We start from the raw sequence: 26,169 nt of genomic DNA on the forward strand, positions 1-26,169 counted from the left end.
TCACCCCTAGTTCGTTTCCCAGAGTTAGGAGTCTTTCATGTTCTGTCTCCCTTTCTGATATTTCCCACTCATTTTTTCTCCTTTCCCCTTTATTCCCTTTCACTATTTTTTATATTCCCCAAATGAATGAGACCATATAATGTTTGTCCTTCTCCGATTGACTTATTTCACTCAGCATAATACCCTCCAGTTCCATCCATGTCAAAGCAAATGGTGGGTAATAAATAAATCTTTAAAACTAACTAACTAAATAAAAATAACCATAGATCCACAAACAGTAGTACATAGAGTTTCCATAGGCTCTTCATTTACTTTCCCTCCAGGGCTACATTTTATGTCATTATAGTACAGTTGTCAAAAGTGGGGAACTGGCATTGGTATAATGTCTGTTAGCATTTCTCATTTCATCTGCAATTTGTCACCACCATCACAATCAAGGTAGGGACCTCTTGCACCACCACACTGCTCCCCTTCAGGTTACCCATTTACAGACCCACTCACTACTCCCCCCAAATCCCTACCCTGGCACCACAAATCTGCTTGTCATCTCTATAATTCACATATATAATTTCACAAAGGCTGTACACATGGAATCACACAGCATGTGACCAGATTGTCTTCTTCATTAGCACAATGTCCTTGAGATCCATTTAGGTTGTGTGGATCAATAGTTATTTTTTTATATTGGTAAATATGACATTGAATGGATATCCTAGAGTTTGATGAGCCATTCACCTACTCAGGGATTTTGGTTGTTTGCATTGTTTTAGCCATTACAAATAAAGTAGACCTTTTACATTTAATGTAATTGTTGATATGTCGTGGCTTATGTCTGCCATTTTCTTTGTTTTCTGTTTGTTCCCTCTTTCTCTGTTGTCTCTCTCCTACATTCCTGTGGTTTACTTGAACATTTTCTAAAATTCCATTTTAACTACTATGCTTGTGAATGTATGACTTTGTAAAGCTTTTTTACTGGTTGGTCTAGGTGTGTATATAACATCACAGGCTACTGGAGTAGACATCTTGCCAGTTTGAGTACTGTGTAGAAAGCTTACATTCCTTTACGAGACATTGTATTGGTTCCAGAGCATCCTTCTGCCATCCCTCATTTAAAATATAATCATCCTAGGGGATCCCTGGGTGGCTCAGTGGTTTAGCGTCTGCCTTTGGCTCAGGGCATGATCCTGGAGTCCTGGGATCGAGTCCACATCAGGCTCCCTACTTGGAGCCTGTGTCTTTCTCTGCCTGCGCCTCTCTCTCTCTTTGTCTCTCATGAATAAATAAATAAAATCTTAAAAATATATAATCATCCTAAACATTTTCTCCCCAAACTTTGAGAACCACACCACACAATCTTCTAATTTTTGCTCAAATCATCAAACACATTTTAGAAAACTCTAGTGGGGGAGGAGATCTTATTGTATTTATCTACGTTTTTATTCCTTCTTTCATAATATTCCTTGATTCCATCCACTACTTCCTTTCTGCTCCATGAACTTCTCTTCATCATCTTCTCAGACTGGGTCTACTGGGGACACATTCTTTTCATTTTCCTTCTTCTGCAATGTCTTCACTTTCTCTTCATTACAGAAGGATTTTTTTTTTTTTTGACTGGCTATAGAAGTCTAGGTTGACAATTCTTTTCTCTCAGTGCTTGAAACATATACCACTTCCTTGGCCTCTGTGGTTTATGATGAGAAAAACACCACAATTCAAGTGGTTTTCTAGGTTGGTAAGGTGTCTCTTTCCTCTTGATGCTTTCAAGATTCTTTCTTTGTCTTAGCTTTCCCAGGTTTGACTTTGATGAGTCCTGGTGGGCATTGTAACCATGGATCTGGTCAGGGTTTGCTCAGCTTCTCCAGTCTGTAGGTTTATGTTTTTCACCAACTCTCTCAGTGCAGCCCTCTTTCTCCTGTCTTTCCAGGATCCCGGTGACACAGGAGACGTTCTGTTGTCCTCGGGTCCCTTGGGGCTCTGTTCTTTTCTTTCTGCTTTCTTTCCACTATTCAGATTGGGTGGTTTCAATTGTTTTGTCTTCACATTCCCTGATTCTTTCCTCTGTCCTCTTTGTTCAGCTGACAAGCCTGTGCTTTGAGATATTTATTTAGTTGCATTTTTCAATTCTAAAATTTCTGGTTTGGTTCTCGTTTATTTTTCCTATTTCCTGACTGACAATTTCCCCCCATTTATTTCAAGTCCATTTGTAATTGCCTGTGAAACACTTTTCTGGTGGCTTTGTGAAATTCTTTGTCAGATAAGGTCAATATCTGAGTCATTTTGGTGTCTACTGATTGTCATTCAGGGTGAGGACTTCCTGGTTCTTAATGGCATGAGCGTCTGTCCTACATTCAAATCTGTATTGCAGGCCTGTTGTGACACCAGCCCCTGGGGCCAGGGAGATGCTGCCTCAATGCTGCCTCACTGCTGCCCGCCGGGGGGCGGGGGGGAGACACAGCTCCTACCATACCCCCCTGCTCCTCACATAGCCTCTGCCTGCACTGAAGGGCACTGGTCTCTTGCTCATGTTCTGTGTCATCTCCTTAAACTGTGTGTCATGCTACGTCTGCTTCAGATGATGATGATGTCTGTTGGCTTATGTTTGGGTATGGCTGACATTTCAGGTCTGTGCTCTTCTGAGGGCTCCAGCTCCCTGCCAAGTAGACTGAGTGAGGAAGGCCAGAACCAGCCCTGGTCTGGGTCAATCCATGAGCCTAAGAAGATGGCACAGGTGGAGCCCAGAGCCTCGGGCATAAGGCCTGCACAGAGCTGTCACTCCATGCTCTGCTGTGACAGGAACAGACACTCAGGGACACACAAACCAGGAGCTGCTGTCTCCACCTGCTGAGGGCCATGGGCGGCCCACACCTGTTGTGTCCTCCCCACCTAGAGCCTTCAGAAAGCCCTAAGATTAGTTCATCTATGTACCCCAGAACAGGGGTCGGGATTCATGACTGCTGTCTCTGCCCAAAAGGCAGGTTTAGACAATGGGAAAAGCCAAGATCAGACACTGGACATGTTCTTCCTGCCTGATGATGAAGTCTAATAGATAAGACCATAAGAGGCAACCTCAGGGAGACCTCAGTGAGTTCATTGGCTTACTGCTGCAGAGGGAGCCAGGGCGCCTGCTGCTGTGCTGGGTGATCCTGAGAGCATCTGTGAGATAGAGGTCAGCTCTGGGTCATGGGCTGTCAGTAACTGAGGTCTTGGCAGTCTTCATGGGGGTGGGTGGGTGGGGGCCCTGGAGGGAAGGACTAGTCAGTGCAGCCTGGGGAGAAATGCTGCTCCCATGGCCTCTGCCTGTGGGAATCTTAAGAAGAAATCATCATGGGGTGTCAAGTGTGGAGCCCCTTGACCGAAGCTCAGCACTGGTGTGTCCCTTTCCCTTTGACACACAGTGAATCGGCACAAGACCAGCACAAACAACCTTACTTATCACATCAGTCTGTAGATGGAGTCTGGGCACGGTGTGGCCAGGTCCTCTCCTCTGGGCCTCACCTGGTGAAACCGAAGGGGTGGGCAAGCTGTGTCCTCTTCTGGGGCTGGACTGAGGAAGTGGCTGCCCCAAGTCTCCCTGTGTCCCTGGCAAAACTAATGTCTTGTGGTTCAGGGTCTCAGTGCTATTGACCGGGGCCTAGCCTCTGCAGCTAAGAGCCATCCTCATGTCCTGATCTCCTGGCCTCTCACATGTCCAGGCTCTGTGACCTCTAGAAGGACTGGTCCCAGCTACAGGATCACCTGATTACATGAGGGCTTCTGAAACCTAACTGGTCAGTAACTTGACCCCATTACACTCACAGGTTTACCCCCACTCAAGGGTTGGGGCCCCTGCAAGGTGTGCACACCTGCAGTTGGGAATCTTGGGGACACCCTGGGTTGCTGCCTGCCACACCGGGTTTGGAAACCAATGCTGCTTGTCTATGTCAGAGTAACGCACGGGGCTTTGATTCTTCAGGCAAGAATGGGTTGTGCCCCTCTCAACGGATGTTTTTATTTATTTATTTATTTATTTATTTATTTATTTATTTATTTTTCAACGGATGTTTTTAGACAGCGAGGTCCCCGGTTCTGGGAGACTGGGGACAAGGCTCCTTGGAGCAGGTGTCTCTGCCCATGGACATGCAGGTCCACAGGTCACATGGCCTCTGCCACCTTGGGGTTGCTGCATCCAGGCATCAGGGTGCTGCCTGGGTTGTGTGGCTATGGTGTGGTGTCTGTCCTGTTACAGGTGTCCTGGTTTCTGGAATCCAGGGCTGAATTTGTGACACGGGGCCGCAACTTGTTTTAATTCACCACGTCAATGACCATCTTTCCTCATTTCTAGCCTTGATGTTTGTGACCAACGCAACACCTCACATGTTGCATTACTGGTGCTTCCATCTGAGCCAAGCAAGGGCAGCCCAGCCTAGGGCTACCTGGCTCTAGGCCTTGCATATGTGCAGGTGTCAGGAGGCCTGCCCTCTGTCCCTGTGGAGCTGGCTGGAGCCTCCTTGGGTTCCCACTCCTGTGCTGGCTCTGCCTGGTGTGACTTGCCCCTTGCCCACGCCTCGCTCACTGCCCCACTGACCTCCAACACCCCATGTGCCCACCACAGGGCTGCTCAGAGCATGCCCCTCACTGCCACAGGGCTAGAACAGGTGTCACGGTCCCAAGAAGCTCATTCTGACCCCTGACCACTCTTCCCTGGTTTAAGTTGCCTGTGCCGTGTGTCACCACAGGCGGCTGCCTGTCACCTATCTATCGTCCGTGATCTAGCTGTCATCTATCAATCTGTTTGTCTACCCGTCCATCTGACTGATTGTCTATCTCCCTGCAGTGATAGATGAGAGGGCCATATTTTGCTCTCCTGTTCCCTGCAGGCCACAGAAAAACCTCACAGTCCTAGGAAACGACCAGTACTTGTTGATCAAGTGAGCAAACGTGTCTGAAGCAGCACTGAGCAGCAGGACTTCCTGACAGACTTGTTCTGTCCGCCACGGTAGCCACTGGCCACATTTGCTTCCATGCACCCAAGAGGTGGCCGAGGCCATCGAGGACCTCAGCGTTTAGTTTTAGCTTATTTTAACTTACATTTAAGTGGCCACATGCAGCATCTGCCGAAGATCCGCTGTCTCACCATGAAGGATACAGCCAACACTTTGTTTGCAGTGACCCCTTGAGATTCAGTCTTTGTGGGAGCCCCACCATGGGCTGCTGGGGCTCCTCCCAGGAGGGGAAGGGCCCTTTGTCTACTGTGTTCTCCCGTGCATGCCTGAGACAAACCCCCGGCCTCGCAGGCACTTGCTGGGGCCCAAGCGTGACTTGTGACAAGTGCACAGGGAGCTGCTGTGCAGGGTTGTACACCTCTTCCTGTGGGGGAAGGCCCTGCCCTGAGTATTCTCTGCCTGAGGCCCCATATCTAAGCATAGTCACCGTCCGCTGGCTTTGCCCACACAGGACAGCCACAGCGTGGCTCAGCAGGACCGTGGTCTCAGGGACCTTTCTGCCAGGGGATGGGCTTAGAGAGCAGTGGTCTCCACCCACTGCTGATGCTGCCAGGGGTGAGGAAGACACATGCCTGGTCCATGCCATGGCAGGGTCTTACTCCCTGGGCTGCCAGGTAATAAGGAACCACAGCCTGTCAGCTCAGACACCTGCAGGGGGCAGGGCACCTGAGGCCTCCATGCTTGTGGATCGATACAGAAGTGTGTGGCCTGGACTGTGCCCCTCCTCTTTCCTCCCTTGGATCAAGGCCCTCCATGGCCTCAGTTTACCCAAATCACGTCTTTACAGGCTGTGCCTCCGTATGCAGTCACACTCTGATGTCCTCCAGGCAGGGGCACCCACATGTGAATTTTGGGGGGCCACCGTCCAGCCCACAGGTACCTCTGGGCTCCAGCTGTCCCCTCAGCTGGGGGGTCTGCTGGACTCCACTTCACTGTTGTCTGGAAGCCCTGGATCCCCCATCTGGTTTCTTTCTTCTGAAAGTCTGCTGTAATCTCTGCCCAGCTTCTTCTGATGATTCTGCTCCACAGGCCTTGTATCTTCTCATTCCTTGGTGACCATTTTTGTGAGGCCTGGGGCTGAGGAAGACATCGATGTGTGAGCTCCACAGCCATTCTCAACCAGAAGTTTTCTATCTTTAAACAGTTGAATTTTCCTGGAAACATTATGTGAAAACAGATCTCCTCTGGGGGACATTTATAATGCTTGTAATTTTGTGCTATTACAAATAATGCTTTGGTTATGATCCCTGTCCTGGGGAACGTGTGTGCATCTCTGCTATTTTTCTAGCATATAAATGCCTAGAAACTGGGCCAGTGCTTTGACGAGACTGAACCTTCTGTGCTATGTGGCCAGATGCCCTACAAAACACATGCAGCCTTCTGCCCTCTGCCACCACCACCATTTCCTTCTTATGCTTTAGAAGGGCTTTCTCATCCTGATGTCAACAGAAAGTTCTGTATTTTATTTTCATTTCTTTTCTTTTAAAGGTTTTATTTATTTATTCATGAGAGACACAGAGTGAGGCAGAGACACAGGCAGAGGGACTTCTCCCTCTGTAGGGAGCTGGATGTGGGACTCGATCCCAGGACCACAGGATCATGCCCTGAGCTGAAGGCAGACACTAAACCACTGAGCCACCCAGGTGCCCCAGATCCATGGATTATTTACAAGTGTGCTGTTTATTTTACAAACATTTAGAGAATGCCCTGGTGTCTTTGGGGTATTGATTTCCAGTTTGACCCCACTGAGGTTAGAGAACACACCCTGTATGATCTCAATTCTTTCACGTTTGGTGAATTTTACTTCATGCCCCAAAGTATGGTTTCTCTTGGCAGATGTTCCAAGGCATTTGCAAAAGATGCATGTTCTGCTGCTGTTGGGTGGTATTGATCAGACCCTTGGTCAAGGGTGGTGTTGGTTCCTCAGTCACCTTGCTGATTTTCTGTCTAGTACTTCAGGCACCTGCTGACCAAGGCTGAAGTCCCCAGCAACAATTGTGGATTATATACACCCCTTGTCAGCTGTGACAATGTTTACCTTGTGGGTTTTGAGGCTCTGTTGTAATGTGTATAAACATTTGGAAGATAAGAGGAAAATAAAATATATTAAAACATGTGGGGTGCAGCAAAACCTGTACTGAGAAGGAAATTCATAGCACTCACATCAGAAAGGGGGCAAAATTCTGAGTTCCTGCTTCAAGAAACTAGTAAAGGAAGAGCAAAGAAGTTCAGTATGAAATAGGAGCCATCACTACAGATCCCAGGACATCGCCAGGAGCATCAGATAATGTTAGGAACAACTTCACGGTAAAAAATTCAAATTACAAAAAACGGACCAATTCCTTTCAAACTATAGATGACTGAAATTCAACAAGGATGAAGGAAGCCACCAGGATACTCCTATAACCATTCAAATGATTTGTGTAAATAACAAGCTTCCAAAAAAAAAAAAAAAAAAAAAAAAAAAAGAAAGAAAGAAAGAAAGAAAAGAAAAGAAAAGAAAAGAAAAGAAAAGAAAGAAATCTTCAAACCCAGTGGTTTCACTGAAGATTTCTTCTTATTTTTTAAAGTATATTTTTTATTGGAGTTCGATTTCCCAACATATAGTATAACACCCAGTGCTCATCCCGCCTAGTGCCCCTATCAGTGCTCGTCACCCAGTCACCCCATCCTCCCCACCCACCTTCCCTTCCACTACCCCTTGTTAGTTTCCCAGAGTTAGGAGTCTCTCATGTTTTGTCACCCTCACTGATATTTCCCACTCATTTTCTCTCCTTTCCCCTATAATTCCTTTAGCTATTTTTAATATTTCCCATATGAATGAAACCATATAATGATTGTCCTTCTCTGACTGACTTACTTCACTCAGTATAATACCCTCCAGTTCCATCCACGTTGAAGCAAATGGTGGGTATTTGTCATTTCTAATGGCTGAGTAATATCCCATTGTATATAGACCATATCTTCTTTATCCATTCATCTTTCGACGGATACCGAGGCTCCTTGCACAGTTTGGCGATTTTGGACATTGATGCTATAAACATTGGGGTGCAGGTGTCTCGGCCTTCCACTGCATCTGTATCTTTGGGGTAAATCCCCAGAAGTGCATTTCCTGGGTCGTAGAGCAGGTCTATTTTTAACTCTCTGAGGAACCTCCACACAGTTTTCCAGAGTGGCTGCACCAGTTCACATTCCCACCAACAGTGTAAGAGAGTTCCCTTTTCTCCGCATCCTCTCCAACATTTGTTGTTTCCTGTCTTGTTAATTTTCCCCATTCTCACTGGTGTGAGGTGGGATCTCATTGTGGTTTTGATTTGTATTTCCCTGATGGCAAGTGATGCAGAGCATTTTCTCATATACTTGTTGGCCATGTGTATGTCTTCCTCTGTGAGATTTTCTCTTCATGTCTTTTGCCCATTTCATGATTGGATTCTTTGTTTCTTGGGTGTTGAGTTTAATAAGTTTTTAGTATATCTTGGATACTAGCCCTTTATCTGATAGGTCATTTGCAAATACCTTCTCGCATTCTGTAGGTTGTCTTTGAGTTTTGTTGACTGTTTCTTTTGCTGTGCAGAAGCTATTAATCTTGATGAAGTCCCAATAGTTCATTTTTGCTTTTGTTTCCCTTACCTTCATAGATGTATCCTGCAAGAAGTTCAAAAGGGTGTTGACTGTGTTCTTATTTAGGATTTTGATGGATTCTTGTCTCATATTTAGATCTTTCATCCATTTTGAGTTTATCTTTGTGTATGGTGTTAGAAAACGGTCCAGTTTTATTCGTGGCTGTCCAAGTTTCCCAGCACCATTTATTGAAGAGACAGTCCTTTTTCAAGTGATAGTCTTTCCTGCTTTGCCGAATATTAGTTAACCATAGAGTTGAGGGCCCATTTCTGGGTTCTCTATTCTGTTCCATTGATCTATGTGTCTGTTTTTGTGCTGGTACCACACTGTCCTGATGACCACAGCTTTGTAGTACAACTTGAAATCCAGCATTGTGGTGCCCCTGGCTCTGGTTTTCTTTTTCAATATTCCCATGGGCTATTCAGGATCTTTTCTGATTTCACACAAATCTTAAGATGATTTTTTCCAACTTTCTGAAGAAAATCCATGGTATTTTGATAGGAATTGCATTAAATGTGTAAATTGCCCTGGTATCATTGACATTTTCACAATTTTAATTCTTCCAATCCATGAGCATGGAATGTTTTACCATCTCTTTGTGTCTTCCTCAATTTCTTTCAGAAGTGTTCTGTAGTTTTTAGGGTATAGATCTTTTACCTCTTTGGTTAGGTTTATTCCTAGGTATCTTATGCTTTTGGTGCAATTGTAAATGGGATTGACTCCTTAATTTCTCTTTCTTCAGTCTCATTGTCAGTGTTAGAAATGCCACTGATTTCTGGGCATTGATTTTGTATCCTGCCACACTGACAAATTGCTGTATGTGTTCTCACAATCTTGGGGTGGAGTCTTTTGGGTTTTCAAGCTACAGTATCATGTCATCGGCGAAGAGGGAGAGTTTGACTTCTTCTTTGCCAATTTGAATGCCTTTAATGTCTTTTTGTTGTCTGATTGCAGAGGCTAGGACTTCCAGTACTATGTTGAATAGCAGTGGTGAGAGTGGACATCCCTGTCGTGTCCCTGATCTTAGGGCAAAGGCTCCCAGTGTTTCCCCATTGAAAATGAGATTTGCTGTGAGCATCTCATAGACGGCTTAAGTTGCTGAGGAATGTTCCCTCTATCCCTACACTCTGAAGAGTTTTAATCAGAAATGGATGCTGTATTTTGTCAAATGTTTTCTCTGCATCTACTGAGAGGATCCTATGCTTCTTGTTTTTTCTCTTGCTGATAAGATCTATCACAATGATTGCTTTATGAGTGTTGAACTAGCCTTGCATCCCAGGGATAAATCCCATTTGGTCCTGATGAATAATCTTCTTAATGTATTGTTGGATCTTATTGTCTAGTATCTTGGTGAGAATTTTTGCATCTGTGTTCATCAGGGATATTGGTCTATAATTCTCCTTTTCGGTGGAGTCTTTGTCTGATTTTGGAATTAAGGTGATGCTGGCCTCATAAAATTAGTTTAGAAGTATTCCATCCCTTTCTATCTTTCAGAACAGCTTTAGTAGAATAGGTATTATTTCTTCTTTAAACGTTTGATAGAATTCCCCTGGGAAGCCATGTGGCTCTGGATTTTTGTGTCTTGGGAAGTTTTTGATGACTGCTTCAATTTCCTCCCTGGTTTTTGGCCTGTTCAGGTTTCTATTTCTTCCTGTTCCAGTTTTGGTAGTTTGTGGTTTTCCAGAAATGCATCCATTTCTTCTAGATTGCCTAATTTGTTGGCATATAGCTGCTCATAATATGTTTTTTAGATTGCTTGTATTTCCTTGGTATTGGTTGTGATCTCTCCTCTTTCATTCATGATTTTATTAATTTGAGTCTTTTCTCTTTTGTTTTTAATGCAGCTGGCTAATGGTTTATCTATCTTATTAATCTTTCAAATAACCAACTCCCTGTTTTGTTGATCTGTTCTACAGTTCTCCTGGTCTCTATTTCATTGAGTTATGCTTGAATCTTTATTATCTTTCTTCTCCTTTGTAGGTTTTATTTGCTGTTCTTTCTCCAGTTCCTTTAGGTGTGAGGTTAGCTTGTGTATTTGAGTTTTTTTCCAATATTTTGAGGGATGCTTGTATTGCGATGTATTTCCCTCTTAGGACTGCTTTTGCCATACCCCAAGGATTTTGAATGGTTGTACCGTCATATTCATTAGTTTCCATGAATATTTTTCATTCTTCTCTAATTTCCTGGTTGACCCTTTCATCTTTTAGCAGGATGCTTTTTAACCTCCATGTGTTTGAGTTTCTTCCAGATTCTTCTTGTGATTGAGTTCTAGTTTCAAAGCATTGTGGTCTGAAAATATGCAGGAAAGAATCCCAATATTTTGGTATCAGTTGAGACCTGATTTGTGACCCAGTAGGTGATCTATTCTGGATAAAGTTCCATGTGCACTTGAGAAGAGTGTGTATTCAATTGCATTTGGATGTAAAGTTTTGTAAATATCTGTGAAACCCATCTGGTCCAGTGTATCATTTAAGGTCTTTGTTTCTTTGGTGATGTTGTGCTTAGAAGATCTGTCATTTGCAGAAAGTGCCATGTTGGTCTCCTACCACTAGTGTATTATTACATAAGTATGTCTTTACTTTGGTTATTAATTGATTTATGTACTTGACAGCTCCCACATTAAAGGCATGAATATTCACGATTGTTAGGTCCTCTCGTTAGACAGACCCTTTAAATATGATACAGTGTCTCTTCATCTCTTACTACAGTCTTTGGGGTAAACTTTAATGTGTCTGATATGAACATTGTTACCCTAGCTTTCTTTTGATGACCATTTAAATGGTAAATGGTTCTCCACCCTATCATTTTTAGGCTAGAGGTGTCCTTAGGTCTAAAGTGAGTCTCCTGTACACAGCATATAGATGGTCTCGCTTTTTTATCCAGTCTGCAACCCTGCATCTTTTGATGGGATCATAGGCCATTCACATTCAGAGTAACTATTGAAAGATATGAATTCAATGTCATCATAATACCTATTCAGTCCCTGTATTGTGGATTATTTTTGGGCTTCCTCTTTCTTTTGCAGGGTCCCCCTTAATATTTCTTTCAGAGTTGGTTTGGTGGTCACAGATTCTTTCAGTTTCTCCCTATCTTGGAAGATCTTTATCTCTCCTTCTATTTTGTTTTGTTTTGTTTTGTTTTTTATGATAGTCACAGAGAGAGAGAGAGAGAGAGAGAGGCAGAGACACAGGCGGAGGGAGAAGCAGGCTCCATGCACCAGGAGCCCGATGTGGGACTCGATCCCGGGTCTCCGGGATCGCGCCCTGGGCCAAAGGCAGGCGCCAAACCGCTGCGCCACCCAGGGATCCCTCTCCTTCTATTTTGAATGAGAGTCTTGCTGGATAAAGTATTCTTGGCTGCAGGTTCTTCTCATTTAGGACCCTGAATATATCCTGCCAGCCCTTTCTGAACTGCCAGGTTTCTGTGGAGAGGTCTGCTGTTAATCTGATATTTTCCCCCATATATTTTAGGAATCTCTTGTGTCTCTCTGCTTAAAGGATTTTCTCTTTATCTTTGGAATTTGCGGGAACCCTGGGTGGTGCAGCGGTTTAGCACCTGCCTTTGGCCCAGGGCATGATCCTGGAGACCCGGTATCGAATCCCACATCGGGCTCCTGGTGCATGGAGCCTGCTTCTCCCTCTGCCTATGTCTCTGCCTCTCTCTCTCTCTCTGTCTCTCTCTCTCTCTCTCTCTCTCTGTGACTATCATAAATAAATAAAAATTAAAAACAACAACAACAACAATATATCTTTGGAATTTGCAAGTTTCACTATTAAATGTTGAGGTGTTGAATGGTTTTTATCGATTTTGGGGCAGGATCTATCTCCTGGATCTAAATGCCTGTTTTGTTCTCAGATTAAGGAAGTTCTCAAGTATGATTTGTTCAAATATGCTTTCTGGCCCTCTGTCCCTCTCGGTGTTTTCTGGAACCCCAATTATATGTAGATTTTTCCTTCTGAGGCTATCATTTATTTCCCTTAACCATTCCTCATGGTCTTTTAGTTGTTTTTCTCTTTTTTCCTCAGCTAACTTACTTGCCATCAACCTGTCTTCTATGTTGCTCACTCTTCCACTTCATTAACTCCTGTGGTTAGGACCTTCAGTTTGGATTGTATCTCATTTAATTGATTTTTAATTTCGGCCTGATTAGATCTAAATTCTGCAGTCATGAAGTCTCTTGATTCATTTATGCTTTTTTCCAGAGCCACCAGTAGGTTTATAATTATGCTTCTGAATTGGCTTTCTGACATAGAATTGTGATCCAAATTCTGTAACTCTGTGGCAGACAGCACCGTGTCTGAATCTTCCTTTTGTGGTGAGTTCTTCCTTTTAGTCATTTTGCTCAGTGTAGAGTGGCTTTATGAGTGGTCTATGTCAAGAATATCAACCAGGAACTAAGTAAATTTCACCCTAGATGATTCTTGATAGAATATAGAACCCTTCTCTCTGTAGCTTCCGGCTGCTCTTTCTTTAAATCTCAGGGCGAATTTGTAGGTGTTCAGGATTATTTGAAAGTTACCCAGGTAAGTTGGTGAGACCAGGTGAGTTGAGGATCCCTACTCCTACACCATATTGCCCCCTAGCTCCTCATTGAATATTTCTATCAAATGTTTAAGGAAAAAAAAAAACCACCTATTTTTTTTTTTTTTTTACAATTTCTCCTAGGAAATAGAATAGATGGAAATAGATTCCAACTTGTGTTAAGATGTTAACATTACCTACCATTCTAATGTCCAAACAAGGCAAAGACAGTGGAGAGAGCGAGAGAGCGAGAAAAAGTGACAGACTAATATTCCTTATGAACTTAGAAGCAAAATTCTCAGCAAAATATTTGCAAACTGAATCTAGCAATGTGTAAAAGGAATTGTACACTATACCAAGTGGGATTCTCTTGAGATGTGGAAATCTCCATCCACACTTGAAAACCAACCACTGCAATCCACCACAGCCATAGGCTAAGGGGGAAAAATCATGTGATTGTATTTATTGATGAAGTAAAAGCATTTGAAAAAACCCAACACTCATTCATGATGGAATCTCTCAGAAAACTAGGAATTGAAGAGAACTTGTACTGATAAAGACCATTAAAAAAAAAAGGAAACTAAACCCTGTAGGTAGCATACTAAATGGTGAAAAATAAAAGCTTTCCCACCAAGATGGAGCACAGGGCAAGGGTATCTGTTCTCTTATTGAACACAGAATTGGAAGTTCTGGTCACTGTGTTAAGATAGGAAAAAGATTATTGGCAGATGACGTGATTATCCACACAGGAATTCCTGATGAATCTTGAAAACAAAATAGAACAACTCACCAGAATTTCTAGAACTGAGTGAATTCTGTAAGGTTTTGTAGGACACAAGATCAACACACAAAATTAACCTCATGTCTGTATACTTAAAATGAATATGAGAAAATGAAATATGATTTTAGGGGCATTTGGGTGTCTCAGTCCGTGGAGCAACTGCCTTAAGCTCAGGTATGACCTCAAGATCCCAGGATCAAGTCCTGCATTGGGCTCCCTACTCACTGGGTTGTCTGCTTCTCCTTAAAAAATTTAATCATTTATTTGAGAGAGCATGTGTGTGTATGAGAGAGAGACAGACAGACAAAGAGAGAGAGAGAAAGAGAGAGAGAGACATAGCAGGAACAGAGGGAGAGAGAGAAGCAGACCCCTGGAGCAGAGAGCCCAATGCAGGGCTGGATACCAGGACCCTGGGTCATGACCTGAGCTGAAGGCAGATGCTTCACGGACTTAGCTGCCCAGGGACCCCAAGGAATATGATTTTAATCACTCCAAGGAAAGGAAACACTCATTGATAAACTTAACAGATACCAGATCTGTGTGCTGAAACGACAGAACAATGAGAAAAGAATTAAAAGAAAACTCAGTAGAGACATGTTCGTATTGAGGGGTTGGAAGACTCAGTAAGAAAGGTGCCAGGTCTCCCCCACATTGATCTATAGGCTTAATCCCTATAAAAGTCTCAGCAAGGTTTTTTTCCCTCCCCCCATCAGGCACAGACAAGCTTATTCTAAAATTTATGCGGAAAGGCACAGATCTTAAACTACCCCAAAAGTCTTGAAATAGAAGAATGAAGTGGAAGAACCAGGCTTCTCGATGTTAATGCTTACCATACAGCTGCTGAAAGGAAGATGGTGTGGTATCCATGGAGACACACTGCAGACCCTGGGATGTTACAGATGCAAACCGGGCGACTGAAAAGAGAATCATACCTACAATTTATTAAGAGCTTTTATAATTCAGCATTAAAAAAAGCCAATCCAATTAGAAAACCGGCAAAAGATGAACAGATCTTTCACCAAAGAGGAGACACAGATGGCAAATAAAAATCATCAATGTTCAACATCATTAGCCACTAGGGAGATGCAAGTAAAAACCACAATGAGACACAAGCACATGCCTATAAAAACATCTAGAATAAAAATACAGTGACAAACTCATATATTGGCAGGGATGTGGAGAAACTGGATCTCTTATACACTGCTGGTTGGAGTGCACAATGGTGCGGCCACTCTGGAAAACCGTTTGGCAGTTTCCCACAAAACTCGACCTGCAGCCATCATATGACCCAGCTGTGGCTCTCGTGGGCATGCATCCCAGAGAAATAAAACTTTTGTTCACACAATACTTTTACACAAATGTTTACAGTGGTTTTTTAAAAAAAGATTTTATTTATTCATAGACACACACACACACACACACACACACACACAGAGAGAGAGAGAGAGAGAGAGAGAGGCAGAGGCACAGGCAGAGGGAGAAGCAGGCTCCATGCAGGGAGCCCGACGTGGGACCCGATCCAGGGTCCCCAGGATCAAATCCCGGGCTGCAGGCGGCGCTAAACCGCTGCGCCACCGGGGCTGTCCTACAGCGTTTTTTTTTTTTTTTTTTTTTTTTAACTCATAATGCCCAGAAACTAGACGCAGCTCAGGTGTCATTCAACAGGAGAATGCTTAACAGACCACGGTCCATCTCTAGAGTGGAATCTTATAAGACATAAAAAGGAAGGAATGTGCAACCTGGATGGATCCCTAGGGAATTAGGCTCAGGGCAAAAGCCAATTCCCAAAAGCTAGTCACTGTATGACTCTATGCATGTGGCTTTCCTGAAGTAACAAAGCGGTGGGTAGAGAATAGGTTAGCAGATGCAGGGGAAGGGAGCAGGGTGGGTGTGGCTCTAATAGGGAAGCGAGGGGACCTTGTGGGGATGCAGATGCTCCATACCTGGCTGTGGTGGTGCACACATGAGCCCCCATGTGTGATGACAGCCCATGGAACTGAACACATGGGCACATGGATGAGTGCACGCACCAAGGTGGACAGATTGTGTCAGTTTCCTGAGTGTCATATTGTCCTAGATTTTGTAACAGTTTTTCCGCCAGGGGAAGCCAGGGGAAGAGTACAAGGGCCACCTTTATTATTTCTTACAATTATATGTGAATCTACAGTTCTTTTAAAATAACACATTTTAAAAACTTTGAAACATGTTAAGAAATGTTTATTATGCACCCAGGTTTTCCAACGCACCTCATAGAGGGCGAGGTGGTGTGAACAGATGGTATGGCACCATGTGGAAAAAGTTCCATGTCCATTGGCATGTCTCAGGACAGGTCCTGTGCTGGGCACTGCCCAGAGGGTGGGTGCACAGGCTGGGATGCTGGCCTGGATCCTGGACCAGGATGCTTGGCTGGGATGCTGGACTGGGTGCTGGCCCAGATGCCGGCCCAGGATGCTGGCTGGGATACTGGACCAGGATGCTGCTGGGATATTGGACCAGGAGGCTGACTGGGATGCTGGACCAGGATGCTGGCTGGGATACTGGAAATGGATGCTGGCTGGGATCCTGGAAAGGATGCTGACTAGGATACTGGACAAGGATGCTGACTGGGTTACTGGACCAGGATGCTTGGCTGGGATACTGGACTGGGCACTGGCTGGGACGTTGGGCCAGCTGACCTGCAGGGGGCAGCCTGGCCACATAGGGATAGGCCATGGTGGAAGCTTCACTGGGCTCAGCTTCCCAGTCCCAGCTGTGAGAGAATTAGCTTCTCTTCCTTCCTCTGCCCCTCATGAGTGTGCGCACCCACACAGGCACATGAGCACACACACACACACACACACACACACACACACACACACACGTGTCCCACAGCCCATGAGCTCATTCTGCCCACGGCTGGCAGGCTGGGTGGGATCCTTTCTGCTTGAGCTCTTTGTCCAGCTCAGTTTCAAATGACTCATGAGTGGCTTTCAGCATTGCCCCCAGGGGGACCCCCCCGCTTGGCCCCATAAACCTTCCCAATTAGGCAATATTTCCTGATAAGCGCTGCTCGCCTGCGCCTTCCAGACCACCCGGAGAACTGCACCCCCACCCTGTCCTGGCAGTAGCTGGCAAAACTTCCCCAGGCTGGCCTCCCCGAGTCTCCCAGAACTCCACCTTCATTGCCTTTGACTAGGAAACTGAGGGTTCCAGTGGGGGTATGGGTTGGGTGGATGCCAGCAGGGAAGGCTGGCTTCCTCCTGTCCTCTTCCCCTCCGTCTGTCTGTGTGTCTGCCTGACCTCCCCCTGGGGAGGAGAGGACCAAGACCGTCAGCCACCGTATCCACAGGGGGCTTTGGAGACAACCAGTAGTCCTGCCCTTGCCCTGCCTGGGGACATGGTGACACCTTGACTCTAGGTTGAGTCCTGGCAGCCCCCATGCATGGCTAGGGACCCGCTCAGGGCCCGTTGTGGGGCAAGACTGCAGCCATTCACGGACTGGGCTCTGCATGAAGGTAGGCATCTGCAAAAGCATCAGGTCTAGTGAACACTGAGGCCCATCGCCTTCATTTCCTCTTCCCAGGGTAGGCTTCTTTTCGGGACATAAGTCCCTCTGTGGCACTGATGCAACCCTCTTGGGCCTGCGCTCCTCCCCACTTGGACAGCTCCACGGTGTTTCCCAATCCTGACCCAAGTTAGGGATGCGAGGATGCGAGCAGAGATGAAATCCAGCCTGGTCTGGGCCATTCCTCAGCCTCACAGGGCAGCTGCAGTCCTTGGACCAGTGGCGGAAGCTTGTCTTGCCCCTGGCTCTGGATATCCTCCCCTGCAAGCTGACCTGTGCCCAGACAGGCCTAGGTGGCCATAGGGGTGTCAAAGTGCTTCCAGCCAGGGATGCCCCAAGCCCAGGCTTCTTCAGCAGAGACATGGGGCCACTTTGCTATTGCCCAGATGCCACTGGCCATTGCCAAGGGTGCCAACGAGAAAAGTCTGCCCTCCCTGGATAGCATCCTCTCCTCTCGCTGTGCAGAGGCATGCGGGATTGTCTGCTGGGAGACCAGGATCAGGCATCTGTGTCCCTAGCCTACTGTGCATCCTTTCCTGGGGTTCTCTGGGCCTCAGTTAACCCCCCAGAGTCAAATTAGCCATGCGGGTCTGCTGATAGCTGCTCCACGCAGAGTGGCTGGTCTTGAGGATGGGCCAGGGCAAGTGTTCCAGCTGGACAAGGGTCTGGAGAGCTGGTCTGGGGCTGAGTGTGGGTAGAGGCAGGCACGTAGGCACAGAGGTGGGGAGTGCCCAGGTTTGTGAAGGCCCATCAGTGATGGCGGGGAGAGGGGTACATGGGTCAAGGCAGGGTGGAGTCTGCGGCTGGGGAGACAAAACCTGACTGCAGGATCTCACTGGGGTCACTGGTGGCACCCTGTGCATCTGCTGCTGTCTCCCCAGGGTGTAGGGGCTGGGGGCTGGCACAGCCAAACTGCAGGGCCCCTGGGCCCTCCTGCTCTGTGGCCGGCAAAGACTGCTGGTCCTGCCACTTGACTCCTCAGACCTGAGGGGTCTCTCAGAGCCCCTCCCCTGCCAATAGCTGGGGCGGCTTCCTTATGGCTTCAAATGGGGCGCGGTGGGGCAGCTCGGGCTGGCCTGGGCTCCCTCAAGCTGCTGTGAGCTGACAGCCCCCAGCCCACCTTTCCCCCCTAAGTCCACAGACAGTTCTCAGCCTTTCTAGCCTCCCTCTGCCAGCTGTGGCCCCGCCACCCTCACAGGTCCTGGCTTGGGACCGCCACTGCCACCTCTGGCCTCAGGACTCACTGGATAACCAAGAGGAGAGCCCTCCGCTCCCTGCAGGAGAGAGCTCCGTAATGCATGCAGCGCCTTCCAGACATACATTTACAATCTCACACTTCATTTTTCTTGGATGCAATCTCTGTGCCTTTAAACATGTCATCACTCTCTGTACCCCCCATTACCCCTTCCCAGCACTTCCCGGGTGTGGGAGGCAGGCTTCAGGTGGAGGCCCTGCAGGCTGCACCCGGCTGCAGTCGCTGGTGGGGGCTGCGACCCCCCCCCCCCCGCCCCAGGTGGCCCTGCAGCCTGGGTGGGCTGGGGCTGCCTTTGGTCGGCCTTCTTTTTGCGGAGCCAGCCCTGCCACTGGGGAGGTGGCCAAGCAGGGTGTGAGCAGATGAAGGCTAGGGAGAACACCCCCCCCCCAGGAGGGGTCCCTGACAAGGGAATGGTGTGAGGGTGGGGGTGTCTGCAACATGACATCACGACTCAGAAAGAGCCACAGCTCCCTGGAGTTACATGGGCCTCCGATGGGGAAACTGAGTTCCCTGAGAGGTGGTGACTTCTCCAGGTCAGGCCCCGTGTCCTCCCCACCCATCCCTCCCTCCCTAGGCAAGACTGGACATGCCCCCCAGGGTGGCATGTCCTAGACAGGCAGGAGCCCAAGAGCCATTGGCTCCCAGTGGTCACGGTGAGGTACGGTGCCCACATTCCCACCCCCCACCGGCTTTGCCTCCGCTCAATTCCAAGACAGCTCAGTGAGTGGCAGATTCTAGAGCCCCCAGCCCAACCTCTGGAGGTGCTCAGACCCCCAGATCCAGGCTCACCGCGCCCAGAGGCTGGTCCTCCAAGGAGAGACAGGCTGATGGGGAGTAGGCTCAAGAGCAGCCGCCCGGCGTAGGGCCTGGCTAGTCCAAGGGGGTCTCTAACGTGATCGGGAGGGTGCGTTTCCTGGGAACCTACAGCGCCGCCCAGACCCCACAGCTGTGCAGTGCTCTCTTCATTGGTATATGCGCTGCTGACACTGAGAACCCGGGGGCGGGGGGGGGGGGTGCTTCTAGGGGGTCCTCCTTGAACCCAATCTGGCGTCTGTTTAATTTGGACTCTGGGGTCTCTGACGCTGCTTCGTTTCAGCAGTGTCTCCGCCACGTCCACTGGGGTTCCTCTCGCCTCTGGCCGCGCCAGACCCCTTTGATCCCCGAGCTCTCTGCTGCGGGCTGTCGCTGGACAGAGGCTGTGGGAACGGGGTCGCCCGCGCACCGACTCTGGCAGCGACCTCAAGCCTCCGTCTCTTTAATAAGGACGAGGAGACAGAGGTCCCAAAGGTTAAGCGACTCGCTGGGCCTTTGCCCCTCCGCTGGCCAGGTCGCCTCATTCCCAGGGAGCAGCGCCCCTGCGGCCTCACTCCCGGAGCGATCCGGCCTCGCAGAGCGCGGGCATCCCCTGTCGCGGGGGCTCCTCGTCCACGCGAATTCCCAGGGAAGCAGGCGCGCGCCCTCCGGTCGGGGCTGACCCTGGGTCCTCCACCACCCACCCCACCGCCCGCGCCGCAGCCTCGGGCTCCGCCCCGCCCCCGGGCCCCACGCGCCTCCCGGCCCCGCCTCGCGGCCGCCCTGGATACCCCCTGCCCGGCCGGCCGCCAAGAGCCAGCGCTCTGCCCCGCCCCGCCCGGGCCCTCCGCGCGCCCCCGCCCCGCCCCAGCCCCGCCCCCGCGGCCGCCCCACGGCCCTCCCACCCCCGCCGCCCCAGCGCGGCGCCCGCGCTCTGCCCCGGCCCCCGCCCCCGCACTGCTCTTCACACACCCCCCCCCCGCGCTCCGCCCCCGCCCCCCCCCCGCACTGCTCCCACTGCCCCCCCGCGCCCCGCCCCCCCGCACTGCTCCGCACTGTCCCTCCGCCCCCCGCCCCCCGTCCCCCCCGCACTGCTCCGCACTGCCCCCCCGCCCCCCGCCCCCCGCACTGCTCCGCACTGCCCCCCCGCCCCCCGCCCCCCCCGCACTGCTCCTCACACCCCCCCCCCGCACCGCTCCGCACTGCCCCCCCGCCCCCCCGCACTGCTCCGCACTCCCCCCCACCGCACTGCTCCTCACACACCCCCCCCCCCGCACCGCTCCGCACTGCCCCCCCGCCCCCCCGCACTGCTCCGCACTCCCCCCCCTCGCGCTCCTCCCCGGCCCCCGCTCCCCCCGCACTGCTCCGCACTCACCCCCCTCGCGCTCCTCCCCGGCCCCCGCCCCCCCGCACTGCTCTGCACTCACCCCCCCCCCCCCCGCGCTCCGCCACGGCCCCCGCCCCCCCCCGCACTGCTCCGCACTCCCCCCCCCCCGCGCTCCGCCCCGGCCCCCGCCGCCCCGCACCGCTCCGCACTGCCCCCCCGCCCCCCCGCACTGCTCCTCACACCCCCCCCCCCCCGCGCTCCTCCCCGGCCCCTGGCCTCCGCACTGCTCCGCACTCCCCCCCTCGCGCTCCTCCCCGGCCCCCGCCCCCCGCACTGCTCCGCACTCCCCCCCTCGCGCTCCGCCCCGGCCCCCGCCCCCCCGCACTGCTCCTCACACCCCCCCCGCGCTCCTCCCCCGCCCCCGCCCCCCCGCACTGCTCCGCACTCCCCCCCATCGCGCTCCGCCCCGGCCCCCGCCCCCCCGCACTGCTCCGCACTCCCCCCCTCGCGCCCCACCCCGGCCCCCGCCCCCCCGCACTGCTCCGCACTCCCCCCCCTCGCGCTCCGCCCCGGCCCCCGCCCCCCCGCACTGCTCCTCACACCCCCCCCGCGCTCCTCCCCGGCCCCCGCCCCCCCCGCACTGCTCCGCACTCCCCCCCCCGCGCCCCGCCCCGGCCCCCGCCCCCCCCGCACCGCTCCGCACTGCCCCCCCGCCCCCCTGCACTGCTCCGCACTCTCCCCCCGCCCCCCGCGCTCCGCCTCCACGCGCGGGGCGCGCCCCGACACCCGAAGGCCGGGCGGCGGCGCGGCGGGGCGGTGCACTCGGCTCGGGTTTCGGCCCGCCCCCGGCGCCGGCGTGACCCCTCCTTGGGCGCGGGCGGGCCGGGCCCAGCTGGCCGGCGCCCCGCCCCCGGCCCGGCGCTCCGGGCGCTATAAGAGGGCGGCGGCCGTGGGGCGCCCTGCGCGGGGCCGGGAGCGCGATGGTCAGCCGCCGAGGCGCGGCAAGATGCTGGATGGGCCCCTGCTGGCGCGCTGGCTGGCCGCGGCCTTCGCGCTGACGCTGCTGCTCGCCGCGCTGCGCCCCTCGGCCGCCTACTTCGGGTAGGTGCCTCGGCGGCCCGGCGGGCAGGCAGGCGGGCGGGCGCGCGGGGACGGGGACGCGGCGCGGGCGCGAGGCGGGGGGCCCAGGTGCGCGGGCCGGGCGGCTGGCGGGGGCCAACGCGTGGCCGGCGCTGTTTGTTGGCGGCGTGCGCGTTGCTCGGTCAGCGAGTCAGTGTCCTCGCGGCGCTGCGTGGGGAGATGGGCCGGCGTGCCCTACGGGCTGGCACGGGGCCGCGGTCCTGCGTGACCCCGGAGTCGTCGTCGCCGCGACGCACCCGTGCGCCGGCCTCCCTGGAGCACGGGGACCAAGCCTGGTCCTGGCTTCGCGTTAGGCCGCCGGGTTCTGGTGGAAGGGCTGTAGCCTCTCCTGGCCCCTGCCCATCCACCCCCCTTGCAGCTTCCCCCTCCTTTCTCTCCTCGAGAAGTTAATTTAACAACAACAAAAAAATACGTACAAAATCCAGATGTTCCTTGCACGGAGCCCCAAAGGGGAAAAAAAATCCCTCCAAGCTGGAGGAATTTATTTTTCTTGCGCTTTGCTTCTTAGGCCCGCTCGGCCCGGCCCGCGGGAGCGCTTCTGTGGGACTGGCCGGGTGCGCAGGGCTGGGCGGTGACGCCGCCCCCGCTGTCTCAGGGGTCGCTGCCCCACGCTGCCCCGCAGCAGCGCTGTGCGTGGTCTCGGCGCGCCGCCCTCCGCCGGTCTTTCCTGCCCTACCTCGCCTCCGTCTCCCACATCTGGGATGCCCAGCCCGGAGACCTGGGGGGGACCCTCCCTCGCTGTGCCACGCAGATGGGCACCCCGAGGTCTGGGCTGGCACCGCACGAACAGCCCTCTGGGGCCCTCAGCCTCCGCTCCTGCCGCCCGGCGCTGCCCCGGAGCCTCGGCCCACCCTCGCGCCCTGGCCCCTGCCCAGGGCGCCCCTTGGCGGCTCCTGGCTGCCGCCCTCTGCCCGTCACCTGTTCCCTAGCCCAGGGCCCGGGCGCCGTCGCGCGGCCGCTGGCCAGCAGAGGGCCCCGTTGGTCCAGAAATGTGGCACGGCCAGGGCGGGGAGAGGCCACTGGGCGAGGAGCCCTGCAGGTGTATCCTGTTCTCAAAGAAAATAAAATATTTTCATGGGAAACTTTCCCTTTGTGTTTTTCTTTCCCCCCTTTCTCCTTCTGTTCCTTTCTCTTGGGTCATCTTCCAGGGTCAGCTCCGTGTCTCCTTCCCCTGGAGACCCCACCCGCCAGCCCTCTGCTGGCTGCGGCAGTGGGCCCGGCCCTGCTTAGGGCCTGGGCTGTGCAGAGGCTGGCACGCCCCTGCACGCCATCTGTGCAGCCTTGCCTCGCCCTCGCGGGCAGAGGGAGGGTCAGAGGATGGCCGTCTGGCCGCAGGTCCACGGTGAGTCACGGCAGCCCGGCAGCCAGCTGTGCCTTCCCGCTCTGCCGCCGGCCCAGCCTCGGGTCTGCTTACTAGGCTTCAGACACACCCTACGCTTGTCTGCAGCATGTCTGCTGCCAGCCCTGCTGCTGTGTGGAGGGTAGGTGGGGGTCTTGGGTCCTGGGTCCTGGCTTCTGGCCCCCAACCCCCACCCCCACCGCAGGCAGCACGGGCATTCTGCACCTCTGGGGAACTCGCTGAGCTCTGTGGGTGTGTGGGGGGCACGCAGGGAGGGCTTGCTGTCCCTGGGCCTTCTCTGGCTGGTCCCCTTGCCCAGCACCTTGTCTCCAGGGGGCGGTCCCATGGAGATCATGGGTGGCAGACGTGCTGCTCTGGGGACAGCTGGCTCTGCTGGGGCCCCTGCCATCCCCCGGGCTCCTGGCAGGAGAGCTGGGTTCTGTGTGATGGACAGACGTCCTGGAGCAGGGGCAGACCTGGTGCCAGCTGGAGGCAGAGGAGGAAAGGGTGCTGGTGCTAGAGGGGTCTTTACCCCTGGGCTCCTTGGGAGGTGATTCCCTGGTTCCTGAGGAGGGGGCGAGACATGCTGTGGTCTATTCCATACATGGAGGCCCAGGCTTTCTGGTCAGCAGTGACTTGCTGGGCCCCAGTCTGGGGCCTGTGGTCGGCCCAGTGATGTGGCAGGAGCTGGAAGACTGGGGGGAGCAGAGGCCCAAGGTGGGCAGGGCAGGGGCTTCCCCCCAGCCTGGTGTGGAGACAGAGCAGGAGGAAGGAGCAGGGATTCAGGCTTTCCTCCTCCCTTCCCCCTCTCTGAAAGCTCTGCCTGGCACGAAGGCTTGCAAGCAGGCAGGGCAGCTCCAGTTACAGCCCAGAAACCGAGAGAGGCTGGCCTGGGGTGGGGTGGGGGGTGTCACGTGGGCAGCAAGAGCCCTCCCTGCCCCCTCCCCGAGGCTGCAACCCAAGCCACCCTGCTCCTGTTGCCCTGTCCGCCTCTGGCTGCTAGGCAGGACCTGCCAGGCTGCTGCCTGGCCATGGGGACGGGGCTCTTCTCTCTTCCTCCGTGGCCTGGCCCTGCTTCTTGGTGGTGTGATTAGCAGGTGGCATTTCCATCTGGTTCTCCAGGGGCCTAGACAGCCTGGTCCGGTGCCCTCCTGGAAGGGGGTGTGTGCCTGGCTCCAAGCAGAAAGGGGCCAGTCCCGGGTCTCCTGGTGAGTTTGGGAAACAGGCTCAGAGTCCCACCTCCCCATCCCTGTGGACCTGGGTGGGCTGAAAGCTCCGCCTGCACCCAGCCCTGCCCCTGGTGTTACGGATAAGAGGATGGAGCTGAGGAGTGTCCTGTGTCTGCTGAAGATCCATGCAGGAAGGGATGCCCTCTGACCCAGGCTGAGGCGCTCTGCTGTCCCTGACTAGCATGGAGCCAGGGGCTGGGTCCAGCAGAGAGGGTGCCATGCTGCCCTTTCTTAGAGATCCCTAGGGTGCCAAGCCTGCACCTGTGGAGATCCCTTGCATCTGGGAGCTGCCTCGGGCTTCTACGGTGGGTAATTGTCAGGGAACTAATAAAGGCTCCCATGGACCCTCTCAGGGTTGGTCCTGGTACCCTGCATTCTATGAGACACCTTGGCTGGCTGGCTTGGGGCAGCAGGACCCCACTGGGAGGTCTGTGCAGAGGAGGACGAGCGAGGCATGGTCCTGGGGGTTCTCACGCTGGCCGGCCGTTGGTGTGTAGGGGTGCTCAGAGCCTGTCTGAAAGGCAGTTGAGGGGCTCGGGGGCCAGCCGGGGTTTCTGCGATGGAAACACAGCTCACATCCTGTAAACCCACCCCGTGAGAGCATGCAGCTCGGTGGTTTCTGGTACATCTACAAGGCTGTGCGGCCGGCACCTCTATCTAATTCCAGAGTGTTCCATCACCCCAGAAACCTCATATCCTGTCCCCGCCTCTGCCCCCCACCCCTGGCAACCGCTAATCCACGTTCTGTCTCTGGATTTGCCTGTTCTGGACATTTTACATAAGTGGAATCATACAGCATGTGGCCTTTGTGTCTGGCTTATTTCACCAATCCATTCTCAGGATTCATCCACGCTGTGGTGTAAACTTGTGCTTGGTTCCCTCTGTGGCCAGATTATTATCGGTCGTGTGGACGCTCCACAGTCTTGTTCTTCCGTGCTCCTGTTGTGGGCACCCGGGGGGCTGGCCCCTTTCTGCTCTCATCCCGCTGCCGTGAGAGGCTTGCAGTTCTGCCGGGTGTGTGCTTCGAGGTGGGAGTGCGGATCCGGGGTGACTGTTTGGAGGAGCTGCTCTACTGGTTTGGCTGTGCCATCTTGTGCTCCCAGTAGCAATGCAGAGGAGGGCCAGTATCTCCACACACTCGCCAGTTCTAGTTATTTCTGTTATTTTTGTTGTTCTGTTTTGCTTTTTATTCTAGTCATCCCAGGGGACGTGGGGTGGTATCTTTGGTTTGTACGTTTGGTTTGGTTTGGGGCTTTGGTTTGTATGTCCCTGATGTCTGGCACCATGAGCATCCTTCATGGGCATGCGGGTCGTCTGTATGTCCTCTTTGGAGGAATCTCAACTTACTTCCTTTGCCCCGCTCTAGGCAAGGTTGTGGATCTTTGTTGTTGATTTTTAAGAACTCTTTATATATCTGCATATATTATTGAGCAGAGAACAACCTGAACCAGGAGCTGGCACGCCGTCTCTCACCCATGTGTGCAGAAGCTGCTCGCGTGGGCCTCCACCAGGGATCATTATTCTGCTTGGCCGCCAGCGTGGCTGGGTGGTGCACATGACCATCTGTTTGCTATAGCCTGGTCTGGGGGCCCAGCCAAGGGTTCTGGGGATGTGCCCAAGAGGCTGCCCTGGTCCTGC

General features: G+C 52.3%; 1 protein-coding gene and 1 long non-coding RNA gene across 4 annotated transcripts in view; one reads left to right on the top strand and one right to left on the bottom strand.

The window, feature by feature from the left end:
- Positions 1-22,476, bottom strand: LOC112911977 (uncharacterized). Its single transcript, XR_003233461.2, has 3 exons — positions 22,380-22,476; positions 14,736-14,819; positions 1-6,059 (listed from the first exon to the last, which is right to left on the bottom strand). It is a non-coding gene; the product is annotated as an uncharacterized lncRNA (long non-coding RNA).
- WNT9A (Wnt family member 9A) overlaps positions 21,649-26,169 on the top strand; it is a 20,682-nt gene continuing 16,161 nt past the window's right edge. Inside the window, exon 1 of one of the 3 annotated variants that reach the window (XM_072763988.1) lies at positions 21,649-21,924. In XM_072763988.1, the coding sequence (XP_072620089.1) occupies positions 21,830-21,924 (95 nt within the window). In that variant the 5' untranslated portion in view covers positions 21,649-21,829. Of the gene's footprint in view, positions 21,925-22,789; positions 23,445-26,169 lie in introns of those variants that run through there. The other 2 variants (XM_072763989.1, XM_025988703.2) reach the window with 2 other exon arrangements.

The sequence above is a fragment of the Vulpes vulpes genome, chromosome 7 (assembly GCF_048418805.1).
Source record: "Vulpes vulpes isolate BD-2025 chromosome 7, VulVul3, whole genome shotgun sequence".
Classification (NCBI taxonomy): domain Eukaryota; kingdom Metazoa; phylum Chordata; class Mammalia; order Carnivora; family Canidae; genus Vulpes; species Vulpes vulpes.